General features: G+C 41.5%; 1 protein-coding gene across 1 annotated transcript in view; it reads right to left on the reverse strand.

The window, feature by feature from the left end:
* The window catches only part of SPMIP2 (sperm microtubule inner protein 2), a 102,266-nt gene that overhangs the window by 13,480 nt on the left and 67,898 nt on the right, over nucleotides 1-20,888 (reverse strand). The window contains exon 4 of the mRNA XM_007184140.2: nucleotides 215-404. Within this exon, the coding sequence (XP_007184202.2) occupies nucleotides 215-404 (190 nt within the window). The remainder of the gene's footprint in view (nucleotides 1-214; nucleotides 405-20,888) is intronic.

Consider the following 20,888-nt stretch of genomic DNA (forward strand, 5'->3'; position numbering starts at 1 on the left):
GTTTTCTGTAGCTATAAAATGGGAATAATACCCACCCAGTCACTATATGGACATCACTGTGGAAATCCAATATGAATTATAAAACGTTCTGATAGGTTGAAAGGAGCTATTAAACTGATTATTCATAGTATTGCTATTAAATAGCATTCTCTAATTCACACGTTAAAACAGGTTGACTTTTTCTATGATGATTCCGAAAAGCAAATGATTGTACCTCCTGGTCTTTTGGTAGCTTTGGCAGCTTAGGTGGTCTGGAAACTCTTGGCAATGCTGCCTGGCTCTGCCGAAGGAGGATGGCCCGTTTGGAGTTTCTTTGACTGATGTCCTCATAATCACCCATATGCCAGGCAATAAAACCACGACTGAAGCTTCCTTCTGCATCCATAATAGAAGGATTTGGTTGCCTGAAATAGGAACAAATTGGTTGGTTCTCAAATTGGAAAATTGTTAGAAATAAGGCCACCAGTTTTCAGATAGTTGAGATTTGTCTGCGCCTGTTGTGATTGTGATGATTTCTAGCCACAGAGCTTGGGAAAGCTAAGGCCCTGAGCCCTCAGCCAGTGTCCTGAGAAGCTTCCGGACTCTGCCCCTCCACTTCCCTGGACATCCAGCTGCTGGAGATGCAGGGAACTACCTGCCCAGGTGGACGCTTATCCAGGAAGCTTGCTGATGACATCACCCTGGTACCACGACTGTTCCTGGCATCCTTCAGAGCCGAGTAGGCAAGATGCTGGGAATTTGGGGGCAGGCCGAGGCCTTGAGTTCTCCTGCAGGACACGCCTGTCGGGTTTGAGACTTCGGGGGATTCAGGGAAAAGCCAGCTTGGCGATGACAGACTCTGACTTTGGACAGTGCATGGGAGGAAAGATCCAGGCTTCACTCTCTTTCCCCAGTAAAATCACGGTCTCCGTTCCAACGCCCCTTAATTAGAGTATTATCTGAGGACTGCTTCCCCATTGTAAAGGGCCAGGTCTGGGGGAAAGGACAAGAAGGACCGTAGGGTAAGGGTGTGCCACCTCTTCTGGACGCTGCTGTCACCCGAGAGAGCTCGTGGGGCTCCTTACCTTCTTACCTGCATGTAAGAAGCAGACCTTCATTCTGTCTTATAGCCAAGTAATATTCCAGTTTGTTTATCTGTTCACCAGTGGATGGATATTTGGGTTGTTTCCACCTTTTTTTCTGCCTAGGACTAGAGTTGTGGGGTTGTATGGTAGTTCTATGCTTAGCTTTTTGAGAAACCACTAAACTGTTTTCCATAACGGCTTCATCATTTTACACTAACACCAGCAATGGATGAGGGTTCTAATTTCTCCACATCCTCATCCACACTTGTTATTGCCTTTTTTTTTTTTTAAGGAATTCCTTTATTTTTATTTATTTTATTTATTTATTTACTTTTGGCTGTGTTGGGTCTTCGTTTCTGTGCAAGGGCTTTCTCTAGTTGCGGCAAGCGGGGGCCACTCTTCATCGCGGTGCGCGGACCTCTCACTATCGCGGCCTCTCTTGTTGCGGAGCACAGGCTCCAGACGCGCAGGCTCAGTAGTTGTGGCTCACGGGCCTAGTTGCTCCGCAGCATGTGGGATCTTCCCAGACCGGGGATCGAATCTTTGTCCCCTGCATTGGCAAGCAGATTCTCAACCACTGCGCCACCAGGGAAGCCCTTGCCTGTCTTTTTTATTTCACCATCCAAGTGTGAAGTAGTATCTCATGTGGTTTTCATTTGCATTTCTCTAATAACTAATTATGTTAAACATCTTTTCATGGGTTTATTGACCACTTGTACATCTTCTTTGGAAAGCTGTCTGTTCATACCTTGTGCCCATATTTAATTGGGCCATTTGTCTTTTATTGTTAGAGTTGTTAGTGTTCTTTATGTATTCTGCAAACAAGTTCCTTATAAAATATATGATTTGAAAATATTTTCTCCCATTTAGTCAGCTGTCTCTTCACTTTCTTGATGGTACCCTTTGAAACATAAAAATGCTTTAATTTCAATTAAGTCTCACTTGTCTATTTTTTTCTTTTGACACTTGTTATTTTGGTGTCATATCTAACAAACCATGGCCTATTCCAAAGTCATGAAGACTTACTCCTGTGTTTTCTTCTAAGAGTTTTATAGTTTTAGCTCTTACACTTAGGTCTATAATCATATTGAGTTAATTTTTATATATGGTGTGGAGAAGGGGTCCAACTTCAATCTTTTGCATGTGGATATCCCAACACCAATTTTTGAAAAAACTACTTTTCCATATTGAATTGTCTCGGCACCCTTGTTAAAATCAGATTACCATAAATGTAAGGGTTTACTTCTGGACTTTCAGTTGATCTATATGTCTGTCTTTATACCTGTACCACACTGTCTTGATTACCCTAGCTTTGTAGTAAGTTTTGAAATTGAAAAGTGTGAGTACTCGAACTTTATTCTTCTTCAAGATTGTTTTGGCTATTCTCAGTCCCTTGCATTTCCATATAAATTGTAGAATCAGCTTGTCAATTGCACCAAGACAGCTGATATCTTGATAGGGAGGGATTGCATGACTCTGTAGACCTATTTAGAAGGTATTGCCATCTTAGCAGTATTAAGTCTTCCAATCCATGAACACAGTGTCTCTCCATTTATTTGGGTCTTCTTTTCTTTCTTTCAATGATGTTGTGTAGTTTTCAGTTTATAAGTCTTACACTTCTTTTATTAAATTTATTCCTAAGTATTTTATTCTTTTTGATGCTATTATGAGTGCAATTGTTTCTTAATTTCAGATTATTCATTGCTAGTATAGAGAAATACAATTGAGTTTTGTATATTTATCTTTTAGCTTGCAGTTTTACTGAACTCACTTGTTAGTTCTAATAGATTTTATGTAGATTCCTTAGAATTGTCCGTATACAAGATCATGTCATCTACGCAGTTTTACTTCTTCTTTTCTAATCTGGATGTCTTTTATTCCTTTTCCTTACTTGAATGCCCGGGCTAGAATCTCTACTATAATGTTGAATAGACATAGTGTGAGCAGAGGTCTTTGTCTTGTTCCTCATCATGAAGCAAAAATCAACTAGTTTTTCACTATTAAAAACAATGTTAGCTGTGGGGGTTTTTTGTAGATGCCATTTATCGGGCTAAAACTATTTTCTTCTATTCTTAATTTGTTGAGTGTTTTTATCATGAAATAGCATTGGATTTAGTCAAATGCCTTTCTGCATCTATTGAGATGATCAGGTAGTTTTTAATCCTTCATTCTATAAATACAGTGCATTACATTGATTGATTTTCATATGTTGAACCACCCTTGCATTCCTGAGATAAATTCCACTTAGTCGTAGTGTATAATCCTTTTTATATGTTGCTGGATATAATTTGCTAGTATTTTGTTGATGATTTTTGCATCTGAATTCATAACAGATACTGGTCTGTAGTCTGGATCATTCATTTGCTAATCTCTACCTTTTGATTGGAGTGGCTAGTCCATTTACATTTAATGTAATTATTGATAAGATAGGATTTATATCTGTTATTCTGTTATTTGCTTTCTATATGTCTAATGGTTTTTTTGTTCCTGTTTCTCCATTACTGTCTTCTTTTGAGGTGAATAGATATTTTCTAGTATACTTTTTTAATTCCCTTGTTATGCCTTTTATTGTATGTTTCTGAGGGGTTTTTTAGTGGTTGGCATGGGGATTACATATTTCTAAATTATAAGCCCATCAGCACAGTTTTATAATTATATAATTATATAATTTTATGCAGTTGTCTTTTAAATCATATAGGAAAAAAAGAGTTAAAAACCAAAATACGTTAATGCTGACTTTTAAATTTACCTATGCAGTTACCTTTACCACTGGCTTGTTAATTATTTTGTGTATTTGAGTTACTGTTTATTGTCCTTTCATTTCAACCTGAAGGACTCCCTTTAGCATTTAGTGTAGGGCAGGTCTGCTAGGGACAAAAATCTCTCAGTTTTTATCTGTAATGTCTTAATTTCTCCTTCATTTTTGAAGGATAGTTTTGCTGGATATAGAATTTTTTGGCTAACTTGTTTTTCTTTCAGCACATTGAATATATCATTCCACTGCTTTCTGGCTTTCATTATTTCTGCTGAGAATTTAGCTGTTAATCTTGAAGATCCCTTGTGTACAATGACTCATTTTTCTTCTGCTACTTTCAAGATTCTCTCTTTGTCTTTGCCATTTGACAGTTTGACTATGATGTATCTAAGTGTGGGTCTCTGAGTTTACCTTACTTGGAGTTTGTTGAGCTTCTTGAATGTGTCAGTTATTGTTTTTCATCAAACTTGGGATGTTTCTGGCCATTATTTCTTCAAATATTCCTTCTGCCCCTTCCTCTCTTCCTCTTTTCCTTCTGGGATTCCCATTATGCTATGTTGGTACACAGTCTCAGAGCTCTGTTCCTTGTGCATTTTTTAAAAATTCTTTTTTCTTTCCACTTCTCGGAATGTATAATCTCAGTTGATCTATATTTAAGTACACTGATTCTTTTCTGATAGCTCAAACCTGCTATTAAGCTCCCATTGTGAATTTTTTATTTCAGTTATTGTACTTTTCAACTCCAGAATTTCTATTTTTTTATATGTATGATTTCTATCTCTTTATTGATATTCTGTTTGTCAAGACCTTGTTCTCATACTTTCCTTTAGTTTTTTAGACATGGTTTCTGTGAGAGGAGGGTCCAAGTTCAGTCCATCCCTTCCCTTCTGTTCCCAAGAAACTCTCTGTGCTCAGTACAGGACATGCTGGCAAGCTCACAAGTCGCACTGCATGAAAAGAGCTCAGAGTGCAGTCAGTCCGTACCTGTTCCCTTTATCTTGAGCATGTGTAAACTTTCTCAGAACCGCTTAGCTATGCATGCGTAAATGGCCCACAGGTACATCCCCAACTTTGTGTATTTCAGACTCTAAGGGGTAAGAGTTGGGGTCCTTCTACTACGACACAAAGTGAGGTGAATGCAGCCACGCTGCCCACTGCAGCTGCCAAGTGGACCCACGAGCCATGGGGGTCTGCCACACTGCAAGGAGATGGATCTTGTGTACTCTCTCCTCTTGAGGTAGGTAAACAATGTACCATTTGAGCCTGGATGCCTGTTGTCTGCTCTCAGTGACCCTGAGTCATGCACTGGTCTCTTCCCTGGCTGGCACTTACCTGCCTGTTAACTTTGGCCACACTCATGTTCTATTCTATCCTCTGGCACAGCCTAACCACCTACGGAAGCAGTTTCCCTTAGTATTTTGAGCATATTTGAAATAGCTGACTTAAAGTCTCTGTCAGCTAAATATATCTGTGCTTCCTTGGAGACAGTTTCTACTGACCGCTTTCTTTCCCTGTGTATCAGCCATACTTTCCTGTTCCTTTGTTTGTCTCATAATTTTTCTGTTGATAAATTGACATTTGAAATAATATACCGTGCCAATTCTGGAAATGAGATTTTCTCCCTCTCCCCAGGGCTTGTTGTTGCTGCTTGTTTTTTTTTTCTTTTTGTTGTTGTTTTTTGTTGCTTTTTGTTTGTTTGTTTTTGGTGGTGGTGGTGATATTGCTGTTGTTTACTTTCCGGACTAATTGTTTAAAGTCTGTCATGTGTGCCCCCTGAATTTTCTGCTTGGTTAGCTTAGTGGTCAGCTAATGATTGGATAGAAATTTTCTTAAATGCCTCAAATCCATGTGTTTTCTGGTCTTTGTGTCTAGGCATACCTTCAATGCCCCAGCAGACAGTTTACAACTCTGCCTTAGCCTTTGTTTCCTGCTTTCATGGAGCTTCAAGGTCAGCCAAAGGTCAGAGATTAGGACCTTCTGGGGCCTTGCCTGGGCATGTGCACAGCACTGCACGTGTGCACAGCCTTCTAGATTTCTAGGCATCTGTTAGAGCTTTTTGAAATCCTCTAGAGACATGTCATTTCCCAGTTTTTTCCTTAAAGATTTTTGGTCAGCTTCTTGTTTGCCCCTATTTGTATTGCCCTCCTCCCCCCAGGCAACTGTGATATTAAATGATTATTGTTTTTGATGGGTGCTTGTGAGATAGAGATGTTCACACAGAGTCAGGTCAAATAAAGCCCTGAGAATGGAGCTTTTCCAGAGGTTTTCAAGACAGATTGAATAATGAAACAAAACAAAAAGATAATCTACTGAATGGGAGAAAATATCTGCATATGATATGACCAATAAGGGATTAAAATCCATCATATATAAACAGCTCATACAACTCAACATCAAAAAACAAACAACCTGATTAAAAAATGGGCAGAAGACCTGAATAGACATTTTTCTAAAGAGGAAATGCAGATGGTCAAAGGGTATATGAAAAGATGGTCAACATCCCTAATCATCAGGGAAATGCAAATCAAAACCACAATGAAATATCACCTCACACCTGTCAGAATGGCCCTGATTAAAAAGAACACACTAATAAAGATGTTAAAAAAAAAAAAAGAACACAAATAACAAATGTTGGCAAGGATGTGGAGCAAAGGGAACACTGGTACACTGTTGGTGGGAATGTAAATTGGTGCAGCCACTATGCAAAACACTACGGAGATTCCTCAAAAAACTAAAAATGGAGCTACCATATGACTCGGCAATTCCACTCCTGGGCATATATCTGCAGAAAACTATGATTCAAAAAGATACAGGCACCCCAATGTTCACAGCAGCATTGTTTACAATAGTCAAGGTATGGAAGCAACCTAAGTGTCCACTGATAGATGAACGGATTAAGATGTGGTGTATATATACAATGGAATATTACTCAGCCATAAAAAAGAATGAAATTTTGCCATTTGTGACAACATGGATGGACTTGGAGGGCATTATGCTCAGTGAAATAAGTCAGACAAAGACAAATACTATCTGATATCACTTATATGTGGAATCTAAAAAAATACAAGAAATTAGTGAATCTAACAAAAAAGAAGGAGACTCACAGATACAGAGAACAAACTAGTGGTTACCAGTGGGGAGAAAGGGAAGAGGCAATACAGGGGTGGGTGGGAGTGGGAGGTACAAACTATTAGGTGTAAGGTGGGCTCAAGGGTGTATGTACGATGCGGAGAATATGGCCAATATTTTGTAATAACTGTAAATGGAAATTAACTTTTTAAATTGTATAAACAATTTTAAAATTAAAGTTAAAAATATAAAGAGCTTGAGTTGGGATTTGAACCCAGCCAGTTACACACACACAAGCACAAAATCAAATATAACATTTCTCTGAGTAGGAAGCTTTTCAAGGCACTTCAAACTCATGTTTCCCCTTCAGTGACTGGTCGGCTGCTAGTTTTCACAGCTACCATGGTTGTGAGGCTACTGGTTTTTTCAAGGCTACCTTGAGGCTGGAAAGAGAGGATGGGAATAGAGCAATTTCAATTTCAATTTAAAATGTCACAAAGATCGTGTTTCTTTCTAAGATTTAGCCATTTTTCTTCAATACATGCTCCATGGATTATTGAAAGCATTTGTTCATTCATTTCCAATGTTTTGAAAAAGGTGATTTTGACAATTTTTGCCACCGTTCTTATTTCTTTTATGGAGGAAATATATTTTTGGAGGTCCTTACTGCACCATTCCTGAAGTGGTTTCCAAACCGAATTATTTTAAAATGAAACAAAGACTCACTATTTAAGGAAAAATCGTCTGTGCCTTCTGTTTCCACTGCATTTGCCCTGCTCCAAATGCTGCTGGGTGTTGCTGTTACTTCATCGTGATGGTTCTGACCCCAGCCGACAGCAGAATAATCTTTTATTCTTTTGGCTCCTTTATTACTGGTATTCCCCAGGATTCCATCCTTGATTCTCATCTCCCAATATACAACCACCCATCTCCAAATCAGGAAATAGCCTTTATATCTGATGATCCAACCAACATCAATATACTGATGTGTAAATTTTTTACTTTCAGCTCTAAAAATCTAAGTAAAAATTCCCAGCTTCTCACTGAACATAGTACCAGGAATCTCATTACTAATAATGATAACTGTTTCTAGCATTCATTGAGATACATGAGGTTCCAGACACTATGCTAGTTGCTTGATATGTATTACCTCTCTCTAATCTTTATTATAGTCCAACGTGATAGCGTCGTTTCCTGCTTTTTTACCTCTGAAGTTAGACTGACTAAGTAATTTATCCAAGATCAGACAGTTAAAAAGCAGTAGAGCTGGGATTTGCACTCAGAGTTGTCTGATTCTAAACGTATATAATTACCTCATCTGTAAAATGGGGATCATATTATAATACCTACTCTTTATAAGGACTAAATGAGTCAACACCTAGAAAGCACTTAGTATCTGGCCCATAGTAACAATTCAATAAAATGTTGGCCATTTGTATTTTTATTATAGGATGCTGCCTCTCAACTCATCTTCCCATCTCCCTGTTTCCTCTCTTCCCCCAAATAGACCCTCTTCTTCCTGCATTCCCTTTTTCGTTCAATGCCATAGCCGTTTCCCCAGCCGCCCCGAGAGAGGCACATTAGAATGGCCTTGGACTTTCACACCTCCTCCATCCACCCACATTTGGTTGGTTGCCAAGCCTCGTGGAGCCTTTCTCTAAACTACCTCACCATCCCCGTCTCTCACTCGGGCTCCCATCGGTGTGATTATTCCAATTTTACTTAACTTGCCTTTCTTCTTCGGGCTCTCCTTTCTCTGCTCTGCCTGCTCAGCGAACAGTTTTCAACAGCTATTACGTGCCATGTATGCTTTCTTTCTTTTTTTTTTTGAAAATTTTTATTTATTATTTATTTATTATGTTTATGTTTGGCTGTGTTGGCTGTGTTTCTGTGTGAGGGCTTCCTCTAGTTGCGGCGAGCGGGGGCCACTCTTCATCGCGGTGCACGGGCCTCTCACCATCGCGGCCTCTCTTGTTGCGGAGCACAGGCTCCAGACGCGCAGGCTCAGTAGTTGTGGCTCACGGGCCCAGTTGCTCCGCGGGCGTGTGGGATCTTCCCAGACCAGGGCTCGAACCCGTGTCCCCTGCACTGGCAGGCAGATTCTCAACCACTGCGCCGCCAGGGAAGCCCCCGCCATGTATGCTTTCTATCACAGAGATTTAATTATATCGCTTCCTTACTTAAAAATTTAAAACAACGCTTCGTCGCCTACAGAGCTAAGCACAAAACCTTCGTCGGGAATTCGAAACACAGCGCCACCCGGCCCCTGTACTGCACCCCAGTCTCACCTGTCACACCCCCAAACCAGCGCCCTGTGCTCCAGCCACGTGACGGTCTTCCCTCTGCACACCAGAAAGGCTCACTCCTCCGGGCCTTTTTTTTTTTTTTATGGTATGATTACTTTTACGTAAAGAATAAAAGATTCATACATATAATAGGTTGGTATACTCATATTTTTTCACAAGTAAGATACATACAAAACTTAAAGGAAAGAAATTGATGGGGGTGGGGTGAAGAGAGATTCAGCTGTTCATTTTACTCCTTTGTGTACTGTCTGAATTTTCCTACCAAACACATCTATTAGTTCCATTTATATATTTTTAACAGCTTTATTGGAGTGCAATTGCTTTACAATGGTGTGTTAGTTTCTGCTGTATAACAAAGTGAATCAGCTATACATATATATATATATCCCCATATCCCTTCTCTCTTGCGTCTCCCTCCCACCCTCCCTATCCCACCCCTCTAGGTGGTCACAGAGCACCGAGCTGATCTCCCTGTGCTATGCGGCTGCTTCCCACTAGCTATCTATTTTACATTTGGTAGTGTATATATGTCCATGCCACTCTCTCACTTCATCCCAGCTTACCCTTCCCCCTCCCCATGTCCTCAGGTCCATTCTCTACGTCTGTATCTCTATTCCTGCCCTGCCCCTAGGTTCTTCAGAACCTTTTTTTGTTTGTTTTTTGATTCCATATATATGTGTTAGCATACGGTATTTGTTTCTTTCTTTCTGACTTACTTCACTCTGTATGACAGACTCTTCCTTATGGATGGGATTCCCTCCGTGGTTCTACCTCCAGGCTCACCTTTTGATTTCCCACCCAGCCTTAAAAATGCAGCTCAGGCAACGCCTCCTACAGAACATTCCTGATTGGCTATCTGACCTTCAACACTGTTCACACATTGTTCACTCCTACTTTACTTGGCATCTTCTGAAAGGGAAGGAATCCTGTCGTACTTTTTTGGGTCTTCAGTGTCTAGCAGAGTTCCTGACATAGAACATGTTTCCAGTCGAGTTTGCTTGCTTCTCTCAAGGTACCCAAAGATGGTCTGTTGTTACTTCAAGGCAGAGAGCCTGTGACTGCATGGGATGGAGGGTTTGCAGAGAGGTGGGATTGAGTTCAAGGTCACACTCTCTTTTGCTAGTTGAATTTTTTAAACTGTGAGCATGTAATTTTTTTTTTTTTTTTTATAATAAAAGATGTCTAAATGTTCCTTAAAAACTGTTGGTTGTTTGGAAAATGATCAAAATTTTCCTAGCAGGCTGGACAACACAGAAATAGGGTCAGAAGATAAAATAGACTCCAGCACCGAGTTAGGAAATGACTGGCTGGGACTTGCTTATACAACTGTCTAAAACCGATGGGACAAACTGAACGTTGATGTTGACGCTTGTGCCAGAAAACACACTCTGGGTGTCTGAAGAGCAGCCCTTCGAGGGCAGTGCTCTGCTTGGTCTTCTGCTTCCCGCCTTTTTGTGTGAGCTGGGCCCCGCAGCAGACTCCAGGCCAGCCACCTGGATTCATGACCCGACCATTCAATGAACTCTCAGTCTGTTGGCGAAATAACCGGCTTGAATTAACATGTTTACTTAAATTGATCAGAGCAGCTGATTCTTCTGAAGATTGAACTCCCGACAACAGTCTTGTCCAGGAGCAAAGCTTTTTCTACTGTTTGGACATCTGGGTTCCCTCTGGTTGAGTGAAAATTGTTCTAATAAGTGGTAAAATTACTGTCTTTTGGATTCCAAAGTTAAGGAAACAAATCACTAACTGTTTAAGCCCCAGTGAGTCAGTCTGGTTGCCTTACACATACCTGGTGACAGTTATTCACTAGAATAGATTTAGTGAGATTTATCTAGTGAGATAAACTCACTAGAGTTTCAATAGAGAAAGATGTGGAAACTTCCCCGCTGGGCTCAGCATTTTCCTTGCAGCATCGTAAAGTGATGCAACCCTGTGCATTTCTAGCCTGTGAAGAGGCCTGGGGCTGTATCTGTATAGAGGCTTAAAAGCACCACTACTTATTTCCCCAGCAAGCCAGTTCCCCTAAATGTTTGCTTTCTTGCAGGGTCATTGATTTCTGCTCTTTCCATTTCCAGAAGTACTCAAAAGCCATTGATGGCACAATGGAAACTTTTGAGAAACACATTCCGAAACCATTTGGCAGGATCCCTGCTTTCTTGGAGAACAGGCCTTTTATAGAACATGTGCAGGAAAATAAGACCCCAGTTTTTTAAAGATCTCTGCATTTACAGTATAGTCTACACCTAAAGTCAGAATCTGCCAAGAATACAGTTAGGGCTTTAATGATGTTTAAAATTGTGTTTTTCTCTTCTGAACTGGCCTGTTTTGGCACGGGACCAAAACATCAGTGCATGAATACACAATTGTTTATTTACCTCTGTACCTGTCAACAGCTACTAAGAAGTTATTTGATTGCAATAAACTTCCAACTTTAATCATTCATGATGAAATGCAGAAGAACATTTTTATGCCTGTTTGAATCTTTTACTCTTGTTTAGTAGTTCTCTCCTTACCCAAATAACAAAAATGCCTACGATCAGTTTTACATCATTAACAATTCAAAAACAAACTTATTAAATGGGTCTGCATATCTACGGGCACAAACTATTTTGCAAAGTAGATAGAATTATTTATATTTATAAACAGAACTGTGTGATTCACATTAGCATGAAACATACCACCTCAAAGATGAAAATGAAATTGCTTCCCAAAGAAATGTTGGGGAAAACACAAGAGACGCATCCCCAAATTGCCAGTGTAACTATTTCAGACATAAGAACATTGCTTGAATGCTATTTTAAAAAGACAGAAAGAGATAACTAAATGGAAGAATATTTATTTTTCCTTTAAGTAGAAAAATACCCACTCTCTTGGGCTCTCTTCAAGAAGGAGAGCATCTAAGGCTTGTGCAGTTCTGTAAAATTACACACACCATATGCTTCAGACCTCGAACTGTGATTATTTTGATTTGATTTATTGCTTTTATTCCATAGGAAACACAACCACTTTATTTGAAAGACTTGTTAAATATTCTACCACTCGGCTGGAGTAAAGAATTTATTGGAACAAGAGAGGTCTTGCATGACCCTCAGTGGACAAACACTTCTTCATTGCTTTGCCAGATTGTCTTCCCCGAGCTCCAGAATGTGGAGCTCACGGCTGGTTGCCCTTACAGATGCCAGCTGGGCTTCGGGTCATGCCATCGAAATCAAACACGTTGTCTTCCTGTGCCTAATAACACACTCCACAAGGTTCTTGTCACCAAGAGTTGGTCCACAACGTGCACATACTCAGAGGAGTTTACTGATTTTCATTCAGTATTTTAAATGATTTACATGAAGTGACTATCACTTGTGCTCACTCAGAGGCAGCTGTCCAAAAGCTTCCAGCAATGCAGCATGTTAGACTGTCTGGGGTCACCTGTGAGGAATGTTGAATGGAATTCCTGATGTTGCTGGAGATATGGGCGATTTTTTGTAGGACATCCAGGAAGTCCTGCCAGTTTCAGCAGCACGGGGCATCTCTCCATGCTGGTGCTTCCTGGGTGACACTTGCTTTTTTTGCATCCAGATCAGAAAACCACAAGGGGAAGAAAGGGCAGCAACATGTATTTCAGCTGCGTGGCAGCAATACTGGGGAAGGCTGGTAGGGAGAATATAACAGTATTGACTCAATTTAGTTTTGGACATGCTTATCTATCCAGATGGTGAAGCCTGACCTTCATTAACTAAGGATAAAGTTGATACAATTTCGTCTTAGTTCCTTTGGAATCTAAGGATATAGAAAATTAGACAAAATGGTTCAAAGAGCCTCAAGGACCCATCACCATCTTCAAACGCTATCAACTTATAGCCAGTCTTATTGAATCTCTATCTTACTTACTAATCCTCCCTCCGCCAAGACATCAACTCTCAAAGATGTAAAAACTCTTTTTGCTAACATCATCACAATGCCATTATTTCTCCTAAGATTTTAATACTTTCACCAAATATTCAGCATTCAAGATCCTGGCCAGCTCATCAATGTTACGACTTTTTTATCAGCCTGTTAGAAACAGAATGCATGTAAGCTTCACACCTGTAATTGCGTAAGGCTTTCAAGCTTCCTTTAATTCATAGGTTCTCTTCATCTCTATTCTCCTCTACCTCCCCCTCCTCCTCTTCCTCCTCGTCCTCCTCCTTCTCACTATTTGTTGAAGAAACACAATTTCTATAAAAATGTTGTTTCCATTTGTCCTATGAAATTTCCCACATGTGACATCTCCAAGTCGTCATTTAACATTTTCTGCCGTCATCTTATTTCCTATACAGTGTTGGTTGGATTTAGAGGCTTGATCTAAGTGAGGCTGGGTTTTGGGGGCAAGACCACCATGTTAGTTTGCTAGGGTTGCCATCACACAGTGCTGCAGACAGGCGGCTGAAGAGCAGAAATGTACCATCCACCATTACAGAGGCTGGAAGTCCGAGTTCTAGGGGTCGGCAGGGCTGGTTTCTCCAGAGGCCGCTCTCCTTGGTGTGTAGACGGCCGTTTTCTCCCTGTGTCTTCACGTGGTCTTTTCTCTGTGTGTGTCTGTGTTCAAACCTCCTCTTCTTATAAAGACACCAGTCAGATTGGATTAGGGCCAACCTAATGACCTCATTTTAATTTAATCACCTCTTTGAAGACACTTTCTCCAAATGCAGTCACATTCTGAGGTACTGGGGGGTTAGGACTTCAACACAGGAATTTTGGGAGTGAACAAGTCAGTCCATAATAACTTTCCAGGTAGTTGTGTGCCCTTCCATCAAGACGTCTACAATATCGGATCGTTTGTCTTTCTGTGGGTTTGGCAGCCGCTCATGATCAATGTCTAGATTCATTCATTTGAGTTTGCAAAGTGGTGATATCCTAATTCTGTTGTTACTTCTTTATGCATTAGCTAGATTCCTTTTTTTTTTTTTTTCTTTTTTTTAAGTTGATTCATCTTCTCTTTGGTTTGCAGTGATACAGTTTGTATTAGAAAGGCGGAATTAATATTTGATTCTTTTCACTTATTTACTCGTTTTCAAAATAATAGGTTGGTTCATTGGAATCCTCCAATGTGATCAGTTTGTTGAGGCTTTTTAACTGACACTGTGAACTCATGGATGCTCACGTCTGTGTATATGAAGGTGTGATGTATATTAATCCACTGCAGTTATTACCTTTCCCTCAAGTTGTCCTACGTTTGGCCAGTGGGAGTCTCTGCAAGCTTGGCTTCCAAGTCCCTCAGACAGGACCACAGTAGTCTTGGAGAGCTTCCTTATCTGGTATGCACAACGTGCCAGGCTCCGGTTTTCCATTTCCTCTCCAGATCCAAGAAGCTCCAGGTCCTTTTAGTGGAAAAGGTGTTTGAAGAGCAGAACCTGAGCACTAGGGGAGCTCACAGCTACTGAGTTGATTTCTACATCCAGGCCTTTATAGTGAGTAGAGCTATGAACCAGATGTATGTAAACATCCATCATCATACATATATGTACATGCATTTATAATTCCAATCAAATTCAGGGTTTGTTTTATCTTAACATCTGTCTTTCCTCTTTCCCACTCCAAGAATCCTGGTCTCAACCACAGCAGGAATGATTAAATAAGAACCCCACGTTGCTGCCCATTTGCTTTCAGACACGACACATGCACAACAAAGTCAGACTCACACAGCTAACACGCCCACCAAGCTTTTTACAGCTCTTTTTGTCCTTAGCTTTGTACTCAAATTACTGTGCTTTAAAATCCCTGGGAATATTTCCTCTCTGTGGGTTAAACCATCAACTGGGTACATATTTAGGGGTTTTTTTTCATTTTATATTTAAATAAATTTATTTTATAAATAAGAACTAAGATATAAGGAACATGTCTTATATGTCTTACATAAGGTGAGACACGCACATGGTTTCAAAGCCAAACCAAGTGTGACGCCAGCAGTGCTTTCCTGTTTTTCTCGTCGCCCTACGTGTCTAAGCCAGAGAAAGGGTTGGGTTTGTGTGGTGGCGGATTTGGAGGAGGAGGTGATGCCTGAATCGTGTCTTACTGAACAGCTGCAAAGAGTGACTCTGATTCTGGGAGAAGCTGTCTCGAAGGCCTTAGGGAAGAAAACATTTGTTCTGCCACCCACCATGTAATTCTTCTTTGAATTTTAATGAGTTAGCCTTTAGGCTGCTAGACAGAAAACAGCCGCTGTGTTCTGTTTAAACTCTGCCATCTTTCTACTTTGCTGTAGAGGCTAGAAATGAGAAGTTTTTGTCAAATATATGGTTATGTGCTCCAAAGTAGTTCGTCTGGATCTGTGAAGTTCCATCTCATGATAACATCTTGGAATCTAAATATAGCAGTATTATCTAAAATAGATAAGCAACAAGGATGTATTGTACAGCACAGGGAAATTCAGCCATTATCCTGTAATAACTTTAAATGGAGTATAATCGATAAAATTTTGAATTACTTTGCTATACACCTGAAACTAATGTAATACTGTATGTCAACTATACTTCAATGAAACAATAAAGCATAGTGTAAAAAAAGAAAGATAAGCATATTTTTTAAAATAAAACAAATACAGGCGTTTTAATGGAAACCAAATTAATTAATTAATATAACTGTTCTAGAAGCCAACTGCCACCCATCCTTCAAGCTCAGGGGACCTCATGGAGCCTTCCTGATGTCTCCTCAAAGTTTAGATTCCCCGACATCTGTTTCCGCGACACCCGCTAAAATACTCCTATTGTAATAGGCATCGCACTTAGTTGTTACGCTTTAAGTATCTAAAACACCAAGCATGGTGCCAGGCACAAACAGGTCATCCACAAATACTGGTGTATTTAATACTTCTATCACTGCACCCAAACATACTGTAGTATAAGTATTCATTTAGGCGTCTTTTTCCCCCAACTATTCGATAAACTTTTTGAGGGCAGGAACTGTGTCTTCCTTCCTCGGTGCCACACTTGTCCATAGTTTGGATGGAATAAAGAACAGAAGTGATACTATTGAACACAGAATTAGAATACTAGAGGATAAACCCAGTATCCTCTTGATGATCATATTATAAGGATGAGGCCACCTTTGAAAGGGATGAATAGCATCCTCATAAACTCTCAACTGCTGCTGAATGCTACAGTCTGACCTCTGTACCCTCAGACCGTAAAACATAATGTGAACGCTTCACTATATTCTATACATATTTTATCTATCTATTTATTTTTCTCTTTTGGCTGCATCGGGTCTTAGTTGCAGCACGTGGGATCATCGTTGAGGCATGCGGGATCTGTCGTTGCAGCACGCGGGCTTCTCTCTAGGTGTGGCGTGCAGGTTTTCTCTTCTCTAGTTGTGGCGCATGGGCTCCAGAGCGTGTGGGCTCTGTAGTTTGCGGCACGTGGGCTCTCTCATTGAGGTGCGTGAGCTCAGTAGTCGTGACGCGCGGGCTTAGTTGCCGTGTGGCATGTGGGATCTTAGTTCCCCGACCAGGGATCGAACCCGCGTCCCCTGCATTGGAAGGCGGATTCTTTACCACTGGACCACCAGGGAAGTCCCATATTCTATCCATACTTTATTATTTCACTTTTAAAGCAGTTAATTGTTTAGTCTACCTGGAATTTATTTTATTGTATGTTATGAGAAATAGATGTAATTTTACTTTTTTCTAACAAGTTAGCCAGTTGCCCCAAATCCAATTTTTCTGATCCAGGCAAGTAACTCTTCTACGGAACGACCGGATAACCTTGCTGATATGAACATGTGGTTTCCAGCCCCAAGAGGGTCTTCTGTACTTAGAACAGCGATCTTCTCACATATCCTTGTGCACGTCCTTCTAACCCCTCCAGCAGCTACCCTACACCTTCCTTGCTTCCTCAAGACCTACTCACGTCTCACTCCCATAACTTTCATTTGTCCTCCTAGGACACAGCCTTGTACAATACTTCATAGACCACTGAATGGTACACTTAAAAGTGATTAAAATAGTCATTTTAATGTTATGTATATTTTACCATCATAGAGAAAAACCCACACAGAAAGACTTCCTGGAGAACACCGAGGCTGTCAGGCCTAAGCTCCTTCACTCACCACCACCAACGCAGACCACACACTTAGGTACAAGCACATCCCCAGCTGTGTAGACAAGGAAGTCCATCTCCTTCCTCCTGGCCTCTGGGAGTGAGGGAGTCTTCCTCCTCCTCCAGGGCCTCCCTCGGGCCCACGGCTGCATCAGCACTTACCTGAGGCCAGGGCCCCACCGCCCTCAGCCCTTCTCTGGATAATGTTTCTCACATCCTAAAAAAGCCTACCCTTGGCCCCTCATGCCACTAGTTACTATTCACATTTTCTTCATGTCTTAATCAAAAATTTTCAGAACTGAAACTGTGTACAAGCTCCTGTGTCCCCATCCTTTGAAGTAAAAGGCTTTTGCTTTAGTCTCCCAGGTCTCCCCTGAGTCTCTAAAGGCTGCTCCAGAGTTAATGATTAGGAATGTGAAGATGTAGAAACAAAGAATAGCTGTTGGGCCGGGGAACTAGCAAAAATTTAGACTGTAAATCCACCACATGGCAGAATCACCAAACTCCCAGTTCCTTGAAAGATACAGATGAAAGCCTGACACACAGTCCTCATTTGTTTCTACAGGAAGCAGACCCACCAGATGAAAAGTGCTGACCACAAGCACATAGACCCTAAGCTGTTTGAAACCAGAAGGTTGATGATACTTGAAACCTCACCTTGATGCCAACCAATCCGAGAATTGTGCATGAACTGACCACACACCCTGCAGGCCCCTCCCTTACACTGCCTTTAAAAACCCTCCCTGAAAGCCATTGGGGAGTTGGGGTCTTTTGAGCATGAGCTGCCCATTCTCCTTGCTTGGTGCCCTGAAATAAATGCTGCACTTTCCTTCACCACAACCTGGTGTCAGTAGATTGACTTTACTGCATGTGGGCGAGTGGACCCAAGTTTGGTTCTGTGACAAAACGATGGCTTGTACTTGTGACTCCACTCCCCCACCCACCCAATCACACCCCACCTGCCATATCTGAGCTTCTATCCCTCGTTTCCTTCTCCATCTCACAAATCGTTCTCATTGTCCTATTCTCACCTAGATCTCTGATGACTCCCGTCTACTCTCTTCGTGGATGTTTTTCGGGTCACATCTCCTTTCACTCAGCGTGGTGCTCCTGGCTCTCCGCTGCTTCTGCCCGTCTTCTTTCACAGCCCTTCTCCTTCCTTCCAACAATCAGAGTCCCAACGCCCTACAATTCTGCTCTTATTTCTCTGGTCTTCTCCCTTCTCATCCACACCTGTATTTTTGAATACAACCCAACTATGATGACAAACTCCCAGCACACATTTCACATGTTTGTCTCTCTGCTTGTTACTGTCCCATGGGGACTTCAGATCCACCTGAGCTCATCACCACATCACTGTTAAAGGGACATCTTGCTCATGTGTGGTCTCAGTCGGTCCACTATCCATCCAGTTATGCATGCAAACTGGAGATTGGGAATTTCCACTGCTTCCATCCTTAGGTTCATCCCCCACACGCATTACCTAAGTCCTGCCAAATTTACACTCCTTGATAATTCTGAAACCTGTTTCCCCTGTCCATCATGCCTCCCATTCCCCGAGATCACCACCGTTCTCCTCTAATAGACAACTGCCTGTCCCCCTGTCTCCACTGATTTCCCTGCTCATGCCCACCCTCTACCCAAAATGTAAACCCAACTTCATCACTTTGGGTACTGTGTAGAAGGGTGGGTGAGTAAACTGTAAGTCCCTTCTTGGGGCTCCCATACTCTGGAGGTCAGAACTCAAGAGTGAACTCTTCCTGGTCTGGCTCCTGACGACTACTCTGGTCTCACCTGTCTCCGGACCATCCACTACACTTTTGGATCCAGCAGCACTGCAACATTTACTGCATCAATCACAGCTATTTATCACTTCTGGACTTTCGTACTGATGCCTGCTCTTATTAAAACACTCCTTCCCTCCTCACCCTTTGTTACCTAACCTCACCTTTTCAGACCCCTCTACAGAGAGCCTCCCTGCCTCTTCTCCTCACCCCTGTGCTTGGTTATATGCATAATACCCGGCGTGGCTCTATCATTCCTCTGTCCACGTGTCAGAATCATCGATGTGTCTGTTTTCCCCACTACACTAGGGGCTGCTTGACGGAAAAGGACGGCACTCCCAAAGGATTTATTGATTTACTGACTCAATAAACGAGTGGCCCAATTAAAGGCTATAAACCAAAGTGGTCAGAAAAGGGTATTTCCTCTTCTTGGAATATCAATGGGACTATTTAATTTGGAATAAAAAGAATTTCAAGAAAAATGCCAATGCTGAAGAAAAACTTTCCTTCTGACTATTAATCATTTCAAAACACACATGCTACAGGGACTCCTGGATTTTTTTTCTTCCATGGTCTTCAGATGTCCCGTCTGAGCAGTGCACCTCTCTGCCCCATCTCTGTGCTCCATGAGCGCTTGGGGAAATGCCCCAATCATGAAACTAGTGGTAACACTGATGAGAACCAATGTGCCAGATGATAAATCCACCCCCACTAAAGCTAAAGTCTTTCCGAACTCAAACTGTTTGAAGTGGTTTGACCCTTACCAGGAAAACAGCAGGGGAAAAGTTTTTAAATGATCGTTTTTCTAAAGCAGAAAGCAAATAATATATCTCCAAAGAGTCCAGTGCCCTTAGACAGAATTTTATGGAAAAGGATAGAATTAGAAGTCATCTATTTTGAGGTGATAGTGTTAAAGAAGGAATAGAAAGCCTTAAGAAAGTGGCGAATCCTACGATCATTTTGAGACTTTCTTAAAATGGGGAAAGAAGCTACCCTCCTGCGTGTCAGATCCATGCTGGATGCCTTATACACTACACTCACACTTCATCCTCAAGACAGCCCCATGAGACAGGTGTTACTATTTCCCCTTTTACCGCGAACTGAGGTCCGAGAGCATCTACGTTTCACAAGATGGAGGAATTTTGCCCAACTCTGTCAGCTGCAGAAAACCTGGCATTATGAGCAGGCTTAAAAGAACAAATGAAAGAAATAGTGAAAAGCAGAGAGAATGGTAAATAGTGCACGTCAAATGGACTGTGTGATTATTGTTCTCTTGCTTCATCTGGTCATGTAGACAGATGGAAGCCACATGATGTCATTGATCTTTTGTAAACCACTTCCATAGATGTTGGTAATGAGGTAAGAGATACAGGGGCCTCGGGTTAACCTGCTGCAGCCAGTTTCATGCTGACCCTTTGAGATAAACTATCAACAGGAACGACACGCCCTGATTGGGTGAAAGACAAAGCAGCCCACCGCAGCCTCCTCATTCTTGTGGTCGAGAGGACTTCCCAGCCTGACACATGCGCAAAGGGGGTCCCAGGTCATCCTCTAGTAATCTGGGCTGCGTTGTGATATCATTATAATACCATTAGCATTGCGGTTTTGACCCCCTCCCCACATGGGTTTCGCTTGGACGCTCACGGGGAAGATTCAAAACGGTACCTTGTGGAAGCCCAAATAAGGAATTGCAGATGATGTGATCATAGGGGAGGGAAAGGGGCCATCCTCATCTAAACCCCATATTAACAACCTAAGCTGCCCCTATAAGGTGCACCTCACTCTGCAAGTCTGCCCCTGTGCTCTCCCACACGTACTGTGCTTCTAATAAATGCTGGGCC

Source organism: Balaenoptera acutorostrata, chromosome 5 (assembly GCF_949987535.1).
Source record: "Balaenoptera acutorostrata chromosome 5, mBalAcu1.1, whole genome shotgun sequence".
Classification (NCBI taxonomy): Eukaryota; Metazoa; Chordata; class Mammalia; order Artiodactyla; family Balaenopteridae; genus Balaenoptera; species Balaenoptera acutorostrata.